At 42.5% G+C, this 16,045-nt stretch overlaps 1 protein-coding gene across 1 annotated transcript; it reads left to right on the top strand.

Moving 5' to 3' along the window:
• Window positions 1-4,555: 4,555 nt before the first annotated feature.
• On the top strand, window positions 4,556-15,069 carry LOC139364883 (phenylalanine--tRNA ligase alpha subunit). Its single transcript, XM_071102070.1, has 13 exons — window positions 4,556-4,763; window positions 6,589-6,726; window positions 6,916-7,014; window positions 7,145-7,263; window positions 7,876-7,968; window positions 8,553-8,681; window positions 8,802-8,917; window positions 9,131-9,215; window positions 9,711-9,810; window positions 9,959-10,127; window positions 10,782-10,859; window positions 11,407-11,521; window positions 13,633-15,069. The coding sequence occupies exons 1-13, from the start codon at window positions 4,617-4,619 to the stop codon at window positions 13,736-13,738; spliced, it is 1,494 nt and encodes a 497-aa protein (XP_070958171.1). The 5' UTR covers window positions 4,556-4,616; the 3' UTR covers window positions 13,739-15,069.
• The last annotated feature ends 976 nt before the right edge of the window (window positions 15,070-16,045 follow it).

Raw genomic sequence — 16,045 nt, 5'->3', positions numbered from 1 at the left:
TTTGTACCTACAGATGGTGGAGTGGAGATGGGCTCTGGTACCATCACCACATCAGGAATTACCTGCTCCGCCTTGATGTCTTTCGATGGAGTCGGAGGAAGCTTGGGAAAATGCTGGAATGTCAGAGTGATCATGTTAACCACCACCAAACACCGTTCTGTCTGCTATGAAGGTCTCGATTTTCGTGCTATTTTCTGGGGGGAACAACTTTGTGTTAAACGTCGTACAGCATGACAGGCATCTTGTCATTTGTGAAATGAATCTGGTGATACAGTATTGCCAGATGTCACAAATGCTCTTCTCATATGAGCTCTTGACACGAAGCCCAGAACCAAGGTAAGCAGGTGTTCAACTACAGCTTGTTACAGAGTGAAGAGCTTTGGTCTGATCTGTGCTTCAGGGTAGATCCTCCCTACAAATCTGCAGAATATGTATTTTGAGGAGAAACTCAGTTAATACCAATATCTGGACTCACTAAAGCCACATCTTGAAGGACTAGTTTGTTTCCCCGGTGTACCAACAGTCTCTTATGGACAGAAGTTACAAATTATAAAACCTGCCTTGGTTCAAGATGGAGGTTGGCCATCGTTTTCAACACTGTGACTTGTTAAATTAAATCTACCTTGCTCACAACACAATCAATGAGCTGCCAGTCATGCAAGTCTATGGTTTTGTTTTTTGGGGTGTCATTGTAGATCTGAATGTGTAAGAGAGAGACATTGCACCTCACAGTGTCTGAGTGAGCCAGCAAGTCCTCTTCTTCTGTTGGAGTCCTATTCCTAGTAGCCTCCGATAAGAGGCTGAGGGTAGTGCTGACTGTTACATTGAGACTGCTGGGACCCTTAAACACATTCTTAACTTTAGCTGTGATCTCAGCAGTAATGGTGTTGAGCAGGTGTGTGTCACCTGTGCTTAGTTTGTCAGTCAGGAGTTTAGTAGTGCCAAACAGGTGCTCTAGCTTCCATTTTTTGGACGATCTTCTCAGCTGTAGGTATAAAAAACTAGAGGTGCATTCAACAAGGCTTCCGTTTGCAAACGCTCGCGGCTAACTAGATTTGTTTTCAACAGAGTTTGTTGAATGTTCCATTTCTGTTAGTTATTGGAAAAACTGACATGGATGCGGCAAGAAGAGCAGCTGTGCTTTCTGCAGCTAGAGCAATTGTGGATATTTAAAAAAAAAAACATTAATGTGAACCTCCCAACTACAATTGAGGACATTGTAGGTAGGCTATTACATCTGTTACATCTTTCTGTAAAATGATGCAAGTAGATAATATAACTACTAGAGAGTGAATGTGGCTCATAGATTAGCCTGACTTGTTCCCCACACTGGCATCATGGTCATCGCTGGAGGAGGATATTTCACCTCTACCTCCGCCTGATTCTTCATGTCAGTCATCTTCAGGCGTTTGTTCACCTCCCAAACCTGGTCTCAGAACATTTCGTATTATTCTGCACATAAATCCGGGACACTCCATTTAGTATGATATTCTACGTATTGTATGGTATGTACTCATTTGTGGATGTCCATCACCTATTTCATATGATATGTTACAAATTACAATTCGTATTATATATTATGAATTTGTGAAAGATGCTATATGGTACGAATTTACAAAACGTATGATGTGTTACGAATTCTGGCGAGGTGGCTAATGTTAGGTAGTTGGCTAACGTTAACTAGGCTAGGGTTTAGGATTAGGGGTTAGGATTAGGGTGATGAGATTCTAATTCTTAACCTTTAGGTTGCTAGCCATTCACCTTACAGTAATTAACCATGACAGTTTGCCAAAAGGCACCTAAAGGATTCTGACCATGAGAAACAAGATTCTCTGGTCTGATGAAACTAAGATTGAATTCTTTGGCCTGAATGCCAAGCGTAACGTCTGGAGGAAACCTGGCACCTTCCCTACGGTGAAGCATGGTGGTGGCAGAATCATGCTGTGGGGATGTTTTTCAACAGCACTGACTGGGAGACTAGTCAGGATCGAGGCAAAGATGAACGGAGAAAAGTACAACGAGAGCTTTGATGAAAAGCGCTCTGGAGCAGGTTAGGACCTCAGACTGGGACGAATGTTCACCTTCCAACAGGACAACGACCCTAAGCACACAGCTAAGACAACACAGGAGTGGCTTTGGGACACATCTCTGAATGTCCTTGAGTGGCCCAGCCAGAGCCTGGACTGGAGCCCGATCGAACATCTCTGGAGAGACCTGAAAATAGCTGTGCAGCGACGCTCCCCATCCAACCTGACAGAGCCTGAGAGGATCTGCACAGAAGAATGGGAGAAACGTCATACCCAAGAAGACTCACGGCTGTAATTGCTGCCAAAGTTGCTTCAACAAAGTACTGAGTAAAGGGTCTGAACACTTATGTAAATGTGATATTTAAAGTTTGGGATTTTTAATACATTTGCAAAAAATGTCTTAACCTGTTTTTGCTTTGTCATTATGGGGTATTGTGTGCAGATTGATGAGGGAACAATAACTATTTAATCAATTTTAGAATAAGGCTCTAATGTAACTAAATGTGGAAAAAGTCAAGTGGTCTGAATGAACTGTATATACTGTTTTGAGTGATGAACGCACAGCTTTCTTTCTGCATAGGTGTATTACAGTCAATTGAGCCAAATATAGACTGAACAAAAATATAAACGCAACATGCAACCATTTCAAATATTTTACTGAGTTACAGTTCATATAAGGAAATCAGACAATTTAAATAAATTCATTAGGCCCTAATCTATGGATTTCACATGACTGGGAATAAAGATATGTATCTGTTGGTCACAGATACCAACAAAAGAAAAAGTAGGGGTGTGGATCAGAAAACCATTCAGTATCTGCTGTGATCACCATTTGCTTCATGCAGCACGACACATCTCCTTCGAATAGAGTTGATCAGGCCTGTGGAATGTTGTCCCACTCCTCTTGAATGGCTGTGTGAAATTGCTGGATATTGGCGGGAACTGGAACATGCTGTCTTACACGTCGATCCAGAGCATCCAAAACATGCTCAATGGGAAAAAGTGTCTGGTGAGTATGCAGGCCATTGAAGAACTGGGACATTTTCAGCTTCCAGGAATTATGTACAGATCCTTGCGACATGGAGCTGTGCATTATCATGCTGAAACAAAAGGTGATGGCGGGCGGATGAATGGCACGAAAATGGGCCTGAGGATCTCGCCACGATGTTTCTGTGCATTCAAGTTGCCATCAATTGTTTTCATTGTACATAGCTTATGACAGCCCATACTATAGCCCCACCGCCACCATGGGGCACTCTGTTCACTACGTTGACATCAGCAAACTGCTCGCCCACATGACGCTATCTGCCATCTGCCCGGTACAGTTGAAACTGGGATTCCTCCGTGAAGAGCACACTTCTCCAGCGTGCCAGTGGCCATCGAAGGTGAGCATTTGACCATGGAAGTCAGTTACGACACCAAACTGCAGTCAAGACCCTGTTGAGGACGATGAGCACGCAGATGAGTTTACCTGATGAGCTTACCTTATCAGTCGCGCAAACCCACAGTTTCATCAGCTTTCAAGGTGGCTGGTCTCAGACGATCCCGCAGGTGTAGAAGCCGGATGTGGAGGTTTTGGTCTGCAGTTGTGTGTCCGTTGGACGTACTGCCAAATTTTCTAAAAGGATGTTGGCTTATGGTAGAGAAATGAACATCCTGTTAACAGCTCTAGTGGACATTCCTGTACTCAGCCAGTTGCACGCTCCCTCAAAACTTGAGACATCTGTGGCACTATCTTGTGACAAAACTGCACAAAACTTTTAGAGTGGCCTATTATTGTCCCCAGCACAAGGTGCACCTGTGTAATGATCATGCATTTTAATCTGCTTCTTGATATGCCACACCTATCAGGTGGATGGATTATCTTGGCAAAGGAGAAATGCTCACTTACAGGGATGTAAACAAGTTTGTGTACACCATTTGAGCAAAATATGATTTTTCTCTGTAAGGAACATTTCTGGGAACTTTAATTTCAGCTCATGAAACATGGGACCAAAACTTTACATTTACATCATATTTTATATTTGGTACAGCTATCCATTTGGATTTCCATGTCTGTTTCTATTAGTTGTTTTTGAATCTCTCAACAAGGAAGATGTGTAGTAATTTGCTTTTGTATAAAGTAAAATTGTATTATATTTCTATTGAAATATTCCTTCTAGTTCTAGGCAAACACGTTATAGCCCCCTTTTATGGGACAATTCTGGTGTTGAGAGCCATTCAGAAAAACAGAATTCCAACTGTATGATCTTACATGCATTTAAACTTCACCTACCTACAGCAAGCACAATATTTCCAGGATATATCAGATCAGTAATTCAAATATATCCATTCATGTGAAGTGTTAATCATTCTCATCCTCAGTCGCAATGCAGTCACTGTCAGTACATTGCATGGGATATGCATGGGATAAATCATGTGTGTGGCGGATTTTTTTTTATTCGTCAAGATGTCAATTCAGGTATTAATTTTCGCTTGTTCTAAGGAGTTTACGGTATTTCCAAAATACTGGCTCTTGTATTCCAGTACTTTCGACATATCCAATACTGAGCTCACTACCGGTCTCTTTTCGGCTTCGCTGTGACTAGCATGGCTGACACTGGTCTTGTAGAAACGCTTCTTCGGCGGGTGGAAAAGGTGGACGGTGGTCTCGACAGTCAGGATGTTGCGACCAGTCTCGGGGTGGACCACCAAGCTATCGTCGGTGCTGTGAAGAGCCTACTGGCACTTGGTGATGTGAGTTTACCTGCCCGTTTTGAAGCGGAAGTCAAGTGACCGTCCACTTTGTTCATTCGGCGGATACTTTAAGGTTAACAGTTGACGCTTAAACCGCCTAGCAAAAACCTAAAACTGACCATTACCTTAACACTAACCTAATTTTAATAAATTCTGAAATTAAATATCGTTTTGGGCGTCAAGCTTGTACTTATAGCATTTTCTGTTCATCCTATGATGATGGACGATTGGATAGGAAAGTGATGCAATAGGGACGTAAACGGGATCGTGTTACCCATGAATAAATGCAGTGGTGACTGTTCAGTCTGATTGTTCAACTGCACTGCTAGTCAGCAAACTTGACTAAAAACAAAAACTGTTAGACATTTTGGTTTTCTTGAATCGTCATTAAGGCAATCTACCAACGTCTGATACACCTAGCTGGCTACTACTTGTATAGGATGGTAATTAATGGAAGCTTCTCTAATATCAAACATGTAAAGTGTGGTGTACCGCAGGGCAGCTCTCTAGGCCCGCTACTCTTTTCTATTTTTACCAATGACCTGCCACTGGCATTAAACAAAGCATGTGTGTCCATGTATGCTGATGATTCAACTATATACACATCAGCAACCACAGCTAATGAAGTCACAGAAACTCTTAACAAAGAGTTGCAGTCTGTTTTGGTGTGGGTGGCCAGTAATAAACTGGTCCTGAACATCTCTAAAACTAAGAGCATTGTATTTGGGACAAATTATTTTTGAAGTGCTAGAGCGCAGCTGAATCTGGTAATGAATGGTGTGGCTGTTGAACAAGTTGAGGAGACTAAATTACTTGGCGTTACCTTAGATTGTAAACTTTCATGGTCAAAACATATAGATTCAATGGTTGTAAAGATGGGGAGAGGTCTAGACATAATAAAGAGATGCTCTGCTTTTCTGACACCACACTCCAAAAAGAAAGTTCTGCAGGCTCTAGTTTTATCTAATCTTGATTTTTGTCCAGTCGTGTGGTCCAGTGCTGCAGGAAAAGCCAAGTTAAGCTGCAGTTGGCCCAGAACAGAGTGCCACGTTTTGCTCTTAAATGTAATTGGAGGGCTGATATAAATACTATGCATACCAGTCTCTCTTGGCTAAGAGTTGAGGAGAGATTGACGGCATCACATCTTTTTATAAAAAACATGAATGTGTTGAAAATCCCAAATTGTTTGCGTAGTCAATTTACACGCAGCTCTGACACACACACTTATCCCACCAGACATGCCACCAGGGGTCATTTCACAGTCCCCAAATCCAGAACAAATTCAAGAAAGCGTACAGTATTATATAGAGCCCTTATTGCATGGAACTTCCTTCCATCTCATATTGCTCAAATAAACAGCAAACCTGGTTTCAAAAAACAGATAAAGCAACACCTCGTGGCACAACGCCTCTCCCCTATTTTACCTAGATAGTTTGTGTGTATGCATTGATATGGAGGCTACATGTGCCTTTAAATGTTTTTATGTGGTTCTGTTCTTGTCTATTGATCTGTATTATGTCATTGTGTTTCATGTTTTGTGTGGACCCCAGGAAGAGTAGCTGCTGCTTTTGCAACCGCTAATGGGGATCTTAATAAAATACGAAATACCAAAATGTCAACATTGAGAAATTAGACTGAGTCAATAAATTGGGAGCTGTAATTGTCACTGGATCTAAAAATTAATCCATGGTAAACATATAATGTGCAGTGATAGTTAATTCATGATATGTACACCAATCAGACCTTGAGAAGATGACAAATGTGTGGTCCTCTGCCTCAAAGCTCCATTATGATTCTGATCATGGTTGTTTGTTTTCCTGCGCAGGTGATCTCAGCTGAGCAGCGCTCCTCGAAGCACTGGGAGCTGACTGGGGAAGGCTGTGAGATAGCCGAACAGGGCAGCCATGAGGCCCGAGTTGTCAGCTCCATCCCAGAGGAAGGGATGCCTCAGAGCCAGCTCATGGTGAGAGGACCTGCAGGGTGCCTGGACAAATAATATGTACCGTGATGTTATGTGTATTTGGATGAAAATAATCTGGCTGAAAAATAAAGAATTGAATGAAAGTTGATCTTTACATTGTGATTTTATATGCTTTCCACTTGGAGCAATGGGGCAGTGTTTACAGATAGTTTTGTCTCTCTTTCTGTGTAGAAACTAGCCTTTGGGAAGGTGGGTTTCAGCAAGGCCATGTCCAACAAGTGGATCCGTCTGGACAAGGGCCACGAGGGCGGCCCCAGGATCTTCAAGACTGTGAGTTTATCTTCACATCTGACTTGGTGTGCTTTGTGATTGAGTGTGAGTGTTGCTTTTGTAATGGAGAAATTAAGTATGACACACATAAACATCAATTTCACGTGTGTGTGTGTGTGTGTGTGTCCAGGTGGAGCACTTAGAAGACTTGGTGAGGGACAAGTTGCTCCTGGTACAGAAAGGCCAGGCGTCTCAACTGGAGGAGAAGGAGAAGAATGAGCTGAAGAAACGCAAACTGCTCTCTGAAGTGTAAGAATCAGACCGGTTGATAATATTTGACTACTGTGAAAACGTCTGTGAAATGTTAAGTATATTCCTAATTGATATCTACCAGTAGATGGCAATAGATGCCATTCAGCAGTACAACACAGTGTTCACTCATCTGGCATCCGGCATGTTCAGGATGCCCCAGTCACAACTAGCCTCAGCATAGTCTCATGCTGATGATGTTCTCTGACTTGTTGACCCCTAAGTCTTTAGTTGAATAACAGCTGAGAAATGTTTTTAAATACATCAATAAGTTTTAGGTTAGAATATAAATTGTCTTATATCATAGTTACATCCTACTTACATAATATTCACAAATCAGATGTGAGTCAATGTTGTCGTCTTGTCTAAGTTGAGATGTCTAGTTCACCCAATGATATGAATACACTGAGCAACAAATTGTTAATTTTATACTTCCTATTTGCTAAACAGTGTCCCAGGCCCTCACCACCACCACCACATGTTCCCAATCTCCAATGTTCCCCAAGATAAGACCTCTTGTGGCCTTTGTGACTCATGTGATATACCACTTTCAAATGACCACATTTATGCAGTTTGAATGAGAATGATTGTATTTATTTCTGTGAATTTTAGGACGGTCAAGTCCTATTGGATCACAAAGGGCAGCTGTTTCAGCACCACCATCACTAAGCAGGAGACAGAGCTCACCCCAGAGATGATCGCTAGGTGAGTCCTGCTCTGCTTTTCCTGTCAACTTTGTCATGGTCGCTCTATGATTGCTAAGATGGACGAGGGATTCCTCATTCTGTATCTCTAACCTGCATGCTGCTGCTGAGGACCCTGTCCTAAGGCAAATGTATATTAGCCTGAAGTTGTTCATTCTCTCACAGTGATGTCATTTCTATTCATATATTGTACATGTTGTAGTCAAATTGGCAGTGTTTTCATTGGGTACCGCGCATGATCCAATTCGTTGTAATTTTTTTCCTGGAAACTGATGTCTCTCTCAAAATGCAGGTGATCTCTTGACCAAGCCTGGTTTTCATGTGATTGTCTGAAACAATTTGTTGGTTCTCGTACCCCAAAACAGATGAATGATAATGCACCTGGTCTGCATTATCACATGAGGGGATTTGGCACAGAACTGTATTCAGGTGTCCCAAAAATGAAATGAATGTTTTTGTTTATTTGCATGTTTTATCTGCACACAGACTTTGCTTGTGTTTGGCCATATACACTCATTAATTTGATGTTCTCTAGAACGTATTATATGTTCTCCTCCAAACTGACCTATCTCTGGTCTGTGACAGTGGGAGCTGGAAGGAGAAGAAGTTCAAGCCTTATAACTTTGAGGCCTTGGGTGTGGCCCCAGACTGTGGCCACCTGCATCCGCTCATGAAGGTCCGCACGCAGTTCAGACAGATCTTCCTGGAGATGGGGTCAGTCGCCTATCCTCTATTCTGCCCTTGCAGGACACCATCAGTATACCCTATATAACTAATGTACGGTAAGACTAAGGTTTAAGACCTGTGTGTACTCACTCCTCCTGTCTCCTTCAGCTTCACTGAGATGCCCACCAACAACTTCATTGAGAGCTCCTTCTGGAACTTTGACTCCCTGTTTCAGCCCCAGCAGCACCCAGCCAGGGACCAACACGACACCTTCTTCCTGTCTGGTGAGCGACTGGGTGTCTCTGTGTGTCTGGACTTGATGCCCAGATAGGATAAAATGGTGCATTATTGATGATGCACTGAAAGGGAAATCCCTAGCTAAAACAGGCTCTAGATTTCCATTAGATATAATTCATCTGTTTTCATCATGTACCATCAGTATTATTTCCATTTAACTTACCGGTAACTGTGGCCCCTCCTATTATTATATGTCTCAGACCCAGCTCAGGCCCATGAGTTTCCCCAGGACTACCTGGAGAGAGTGAGGAGGGTCCATTCAGAGGGAGGCTTTGGATCACAGGGGTGAGAGCTAATCTTCCACACACGTGGTATACACATGGATTTACACACACATGTTTTATTTAATTTATTTTTATTTTTATTAAAATAAAATAAAAATAAAAAAATCTCCCCAATTTCGTGGTATCCAATTGGTAGTCACAGTCTTGTCCCATTGCTGCAACTCCCGTACGGACTCATTCTTGACACAATGCCCACTTAACCCGGAAGCCAGCCGCACAAATGTGTTGGAGGAAACACAGAGGAAACAGCGCCCGGCCCGCCACAGGAGTCGCTAGTACGCGATGGGACAAGAACATCCCTGTCGGCCAAACCCTCCCCTAACCCGGACAATGCTCGGCCAATTGTGTGCCGCCCCATGTGTCACTCGGTCGCGGCCAGCTGCGCCTGGACTCGAACCAGGATCTCTAGTGACACACTGCGATGCAGTGCCTTAGACCACTGTGCCACTCAGGAGGCCCAACATGTTCTATTTTTAACGCTGTGTGTGTTTGACAGGTACAAGTATGACTGGAAGATTGAGGAGGCTCAGAAGAACATCCTCCGTACTCACACCACAGCAGTCAGCGCTCGCATGCTGTACAAACTTGCTCAGCAGGTAACCCACTATCTACGTTTGTTCATGCTGTCTTAGTATTTACTAAAATGAATTAGAAAGTAATTGCATGAGGGTGATGTTACATTCTAACTGTGCAGCAATTGAGCAACTTTCCTCTGTAACCATTTCAAATGTTTCTTTCTACCAGGAAAAGTTCACCCCTGTCAAGTACTTCTCCATCGACAGAGTATTCCGTAATGAAACTCTGGATGCCACCCACTTGGCAGAGTTTCACCAGATTGAGGGAGTGGTGGCTGACTATGGCCTTACCCTGGGTGACCTCATGGGCATCCTTCATCAGTTTTTCAATAAACTAGGTGAGGGCTCTACCAGTCAGGGTTGGGGTCAATTCCACTCATTCAATTATCTCCCAGGAAATGTAATTCAATTCAAATTCGAGGTCGGTCTTTGAATTCAGAGATAATTCAATTCCTCGCAATTCCAATGTTAGGTAAATTCCAAGAATTAAAGTCAAAATTCAATATTATCCAATTCAACAAATTCCAATTAGAAATTAAATTTCTTCAGGCTTTCAGGCTGATCATGTCACTGTTCAGACAGCATAGCTATACTGGAAATATCTGAATACAGGTTGAAATGATTAAAAACAAATCCTACAGTAAATGTTTTTTATACTATATGCATTAATTCCATTAACTAGGAAATGTAAAAAATATTGAATTTCAATTCCAAAGATTAAATGTATTTTTTTTAAACAAAAAATAGAATGTAATTCAACATACATTCTCATGAATGAGGGAATTCAAGAATTGAATGGAATTGAAATGATATAAGAATTGACCCCACCCTACTTCCAGTACCTCATTCTTTTTTTTCTTTTCTTTTTTTTAACAGTTGTCCGTACTGAAGTGGCCTCTAATGCATCTTAATGCCTGTAGTACAACATGAGCTTGTTTCTCTGTCAGATGTAGTATTTCTGAGAAAGTAAATATATTTGTAATTTTCTCCAGGAATCACCAAATTACGCTTTAAACCGGCCTACAATCCATACACCGAGCCGAGCATGGAAGTGTTCAGCTATCATGAAGGTACAGTTCTTTTTTCCTCAAACCCTGGCATGTCTCATGTTTGTGTGAAATGTGTGTTTTGGCCAAAAGCCCATAGACGACGCAATCCTGAGTACATCTTTTTTTTCTCCACAATTTCGTTACTGTCTTGTCTCATCACTACAAGGCGAAGGTCGAGAGCCATGCATCCTCCGAAACAGAACCCAACCAAGCCGCACTGCTTTTAACACAGCACGCATCCAAACCTGGAAGCCAGCCGCACCAATGTGTCGGAGGAAACACTGTACACCTAGCGACCTGGTCAGGGTGCACTGCGCCTGGCCCGCCACAGGAGTCGCTAGTGCGCGATGAGACAAGGATATCCCTACCGGCCAATCCCTCCCTAAGCCGGACGACGCTGAGCCAATTGTGCGCCTCCCGGTCGCGGTCCGGCTGCGACAGAGCCTGGGCTCGAACCCAGAGTCTCTGGTGGCACAGCTAGCACTGCGATGCAGTACCTTAGACCACTGTGCCACCTGGGAGGCACACACTGAATCCATCTTAATTTGTCCATTCCTGCTCACTCCAGGGCTGAAGAAGTGGGTGGAGGTGGGAAACTCTGGGATGTTCAGGCCAGAGATGCTGCTGCCTATGGGGCTCCCTGAGGGGGTGACGGTCATCGCCTGGGGGCTGTCTCTGGAGAGGTGAGTCAATGACAAAGAAACACATCCTCTTCAACTAGAACTGATCCTGGTGATGTAATGGAAATGACTGACCGACATTTTTTAATACAAGACCTACAATACACAACCCCTTCTGCCTGGCCTACCCCACTTCAACACTCTCTGACCCCTGTCTCTAGGGCCGGGAATTGCCAGCGACCTCAAGATACGATATCACCATACTTAGGTGCCGATACGATATGTGGTCTAAAACATAAGAAAGACCTGCTCTTTCCATGACATAGACAAACCATGTAAATTCAGGTGAAAGCTATGATCCCTTATTGATGTCACCTGTTAAATCCACTTCAAGGAGACAGGCTAAAGGATTTTTAAGCCTCGAGACAATTGCGACATGGATTGTGTATGTGTGCCATTGAGTGTGAATGGGCAAGACAAAAGATTTTAGTGCCTTAAACGGGGTGTGGTAGTAGGTGCCAGGGCACCAGTTTTGAGTCTGTCAAGAACAGCAACGCTGCTGGGTTTTTCATGGCCAACAGTTTCCTGTGTGCATCAAGAATGGTCCACCACCCAAAGGACATCCAGCCAACTTGACAACTGTGGAAAGCATTGAAGTCAACATGGGCCAGCATCCCTGTGGAACGCTTTCGACACCTTGTAGAATTGAGGCTGTTCTGATGGCAAAAGGTGGGGTGCAACTCAATATTAGGAAGGTGTTCTTAATGTTTGTTATACTCAGTGTATGTCTGCTGCAGAGAGACAAGCGAGAGCATGAGAAAACACGTTTTGATCAGTCAGGGAACGAAGTGCTGAAAAAATGTTTGATCGCTATTTAAAAAGAAGATGGAGAACAAGCTATAGGCAGGTACAGCCGACTAGTGCTAGCTAACGCTACCGAGAGTAGCAAAACCATTTATTTATTATTAATTACAAATCAACTTGGATATCAATATAATACCATCCAAAAATAATATTGCAATATGTAACTGTATCTATTGGCCCCCCCATCATTCCCCGTCTCTCCACTGCTCCACTCTTGGGCCAGCTATCTCACTGGAATTGACACGCATCAGCTCCATATCTCTTATCCTGACCTTAACTCTCTCATAACCAGATGCACAGGGTCAACTGTTAGTGTACTTGAATGGGACATAGGATTTCAATAGTAAAATGTTTCCATAATGTGAAAATATACAATGTTATGCCTGTAATCCCAGTGTGATTTCCCATAGAGGGGTTAAAGGTGGACAGTAGTGTGGTCATGTCCCCCCCAGATGTGCAGCCATGCTTCCAGCACACACCACCAGTCTGTTGGCCCACATGTCGACATGTTTACTTCTGGATTGTTATATCTGAGAAATTAGCATAAAACACCATATCGCCTAATGAGCCTAGAATAATGGTTTCCTCAGATGAAGGTCAGAATTGACCATTTAGATATATTTGTGCTCTACTGCGGGTGCTGTAACGGTTTTCATATAGTGAAGGAGAGTCGGACCAAACTGCAGCGTGTCGATTGCGATCCATGTTTATTTAAACAAACGTAAACACGACTAAACACGAACACTACAAAACAATAAACGAAACGAAAACCGAAAACAGCCTATACTTGTGTCAACTAACATCAAACAAGGACATCAAGACACTCACCCACCACAAACTCAAAGAATATAGCTGCCTAAATATGGTTCCCAATCAGAGACAACGATAAACACCTGCCTCTGATTGAGAGCCACTTCAAACAGCCATAGACTTAGCTAGAACACCCCACTAGCTACAATCCCCATACATACACACCACATACAAAAACCCACGCCACACCCTGGCCTGACCCAATACATGAAGAAAAACACAAAATACTTAGACCAGGGTGTGACAGGTGCTTGAACCCTGGTGACACTGAGGAATTGTATCTATGAAGGAATCACTGCTAATGGCTATAGTCAGTGAACTGGGAAGGACCATATCATCTACTCTGTGTAATCGCTGTCCTCCATACCCTCTGTCCATATAGACCTTTGTCTCTATCCCTGTTTGTCCCCTCTTTCTCTTTGCTGTCTTCCACCTCTCCTTATAATGTACTATGTCATCTTCCTGACACTCTTTCCTCTGCCCTTCTCTGTCTCCTTCAGGCCCACCATGATCAAGTATGGCATCAACAACATTCGTGAGCTGGTGGGACACAAGGTCAACCTGCAGATGGTCTACGACAGCCCTGTGTGTCGACTGGACTCTTAGATTCTGTTCAGGCTTCCTCTTGGACAGGCTCACATTACCATACACATCCCACCCAAGGCCCGTGTCATCAGGACCCCTTTTCCCACTAGCAACCATATGAACACTGAACAATCCCACAAACCCTTAATCTACCTTGGCCAGAGACAGATCTGTCTGTTTGAGAGGGAGGGAAAGAGGACTTACTTTTCTTCTTATAGCTTGTCTGTGGTTCTAGCTGGATTATTGCCGTTGTTTAGCCACGCGATACACAGATTATACTTTAAACCTAATTTATGAAACAGTTATAACTCATCTTTGGTCCTAACCAGCAGCTATGCATGTGTTGAGGGGTAGGTAGTGCTATTACTCTGTTCTCTGCTGATGTGTGCACTACATCAGAGCATAAGGAACTTCACCAGTGAGTCTGTTTTTTAATTTAAACGTTAGGTAGCCGCTGTGCAGTTTTCTATGTAATGAAATGCTTGTACAGTAAAGATGCTAACTTGAAGCCCTTTAGCCTTCCATACAAAACCAACCAACTCTGTGCTGTGTCCACTCAGTTCATGAGACAAATTAGAAATGGTCAAATAAAGATGTTTGAAAGGAGCACAATTTACGTCGTCGGTTTAATGTAATCCCCATTGGTAATGCTGAGTTTTTGTTATTCTACTCTGGCTGTGCCAGGTCTGGTTTTAAACCGGTCAGAAGAACATTCTTGTTTTCCTCAATCTTGTGGCTGGAGGATTTAGGAGTTATTTGTGTCATTCCAGTGAAGGTGGGATTACGAATCACCTTTATCGCCTCTAAGTCTCATGTCATCGTACACAGGGTAGACTTTTAGCTCTGTATGCTCACAGGAGATAATTGGGTTAACACATTAGAGCACTTTGGTTGTAAGTGTAACCTAAAATAACTTAATATGGTACTAAATAAAGAGTCAAGTCTTCCTGTTAGTTTGTTTTAGGCAACGGCACGTTGGATATGTTTTTTGCTGGTAGCCTAGTTCATCCCCAATCCCTGCAAGATTCTGAATAAATTTACTGTTGCAAAGAGATGTTCTACACTCTACTGTTATGTATTATGTAAATCTTCCATAGTCTGAATCAGAGACTGTACGTTGTAATGCAAATCAGTATCCTGCTGAGGAGCAATATTGAAGTTGTACTTCAGCCATGTGTAATCACTTCACTGGAATTGCTTCTCCTGAATGAACCTGGCACAGCGACGTCGTGGTACATGCAAGTCTGCCTGAGCATCCTGTGCTGTCTTTCGACGCCTACATGGAGCTGAATTTCTGAATTCGGGAGTCTTTATAAAACCTTGCATGCTATTAAAGCTAACTTGTGGGCCCAGAATAGATGCTGTTGAAAGTTTGTGACAAAGAGAATGATGTTGCGTGCTCTGCCAATACTGGGAAATCCTGTGTCTGCTGCAATAATGGACAGACAGGATTAAAGGTTGTTTACTTAACCAAATGCAGGAACTCCTTAAGTCTTTCTGTTCAGCTAATCCTTCAACGTCTGGAAATAACATTTTAAACCGGAGTCTGGGAGTCCAAGCTAAGGGTTCTCCAGAACAAAACAATATATAGACAGAACAGATCAACCAAGTTTCTCTATGGAACCTCTAATTCTAGTTGGAACATACTTTTGGATGCAGTTTTATCCTACCAGGTACTAACTATCCTAACTATCTTCACAAAAGAGTCCTAACTATCTTCACAAGCATTGGGATAGAAAAATGCTTCATAGGTATTTGTATCCAGTTTTATATGCAAATTTCAATGTATATATATATATATATATATATATGTTTTATCCTGTGTGTTCACCTGCATCATATCATGTTTGCAGTTTCTAACTTGCAGAAGTTACACTACATACCTAAATCAATAATAACAACCGATGTAATAGCCATTTAGTTTGAACTTGGTACACATATTTACTACTTCATTGAACATCTCAGCTTTGATGTGGTACTGTATAATTGTAGTCCCTTTTCATGTTATGTAGATACAGACAGTAATGTCAAATTCCTCAGTTGGCACAACCAGTGGACAAACCTATTAGCTGGTCCTTAATTATGTTCACCCTCATACTCTCATTTCAACTACAAAGCCACATCTGGGAGTCATTTTGCACACAGTTCCACATATATCACTATGGATGCAATGCTTTGCATTGATCAGTAAATAATTAATACATTTAGGAGTTCATCAAAACATGGTCTCATTTCCCTTTCATCATTTTACTTTGATCTTGAAATGAAGCAACATTTATGTTACAGAGGAATAGCTGTTTTTAGAGGCCCCCAAATCCCTCCATGTTT

This window comes from Oncorhynchus clarkii, chromosome 13 (assembly GCF_045791955.1).
Source record: "Oncorhynchus clarkii lewisi isolate Uvic-CL-2024 chromosome 13, UVic_Ocla_1.0, whole genome shotgun sequence".
NCBI classification, from domain to species: Eukaryota; Metazoa; Chordata; class Actinopteri; order Salmoniformes; family Salmonidae; genus Oncorhynchus; species Oncorhynchus clarkii.
Note: the sequence above shows the minus strand (reverse complement) of the source record. Positions and strands in the feature narration are given on the sequence as shown.

Excerpts from the sequence above, each read along its gene's own strand:
- LOC139364883 (XM_071102070.1), top strand. The coding sequence starts at position 4,617 with ATGGCTGACACTGGTCTTGTAGAAACGCTTCTTCGGCGGGTGGAAAAG. Across the intron at positions 4,764-6,588 it reads GCCTACTGGCACTTGGTGAT|GTGATCTCAGCTGAGCAGCG; the intron begins GTGAGTTTACCT and ends TTTCCTGCGCAG. Across the intron at positions 9,216-9,710 it reads GGAGGCTTTGGATCACAGGG|GTACAAGTATGACTGGAAGA; the intron begins GTGAGAGCTAAT and ends TGTGTTTGACAG.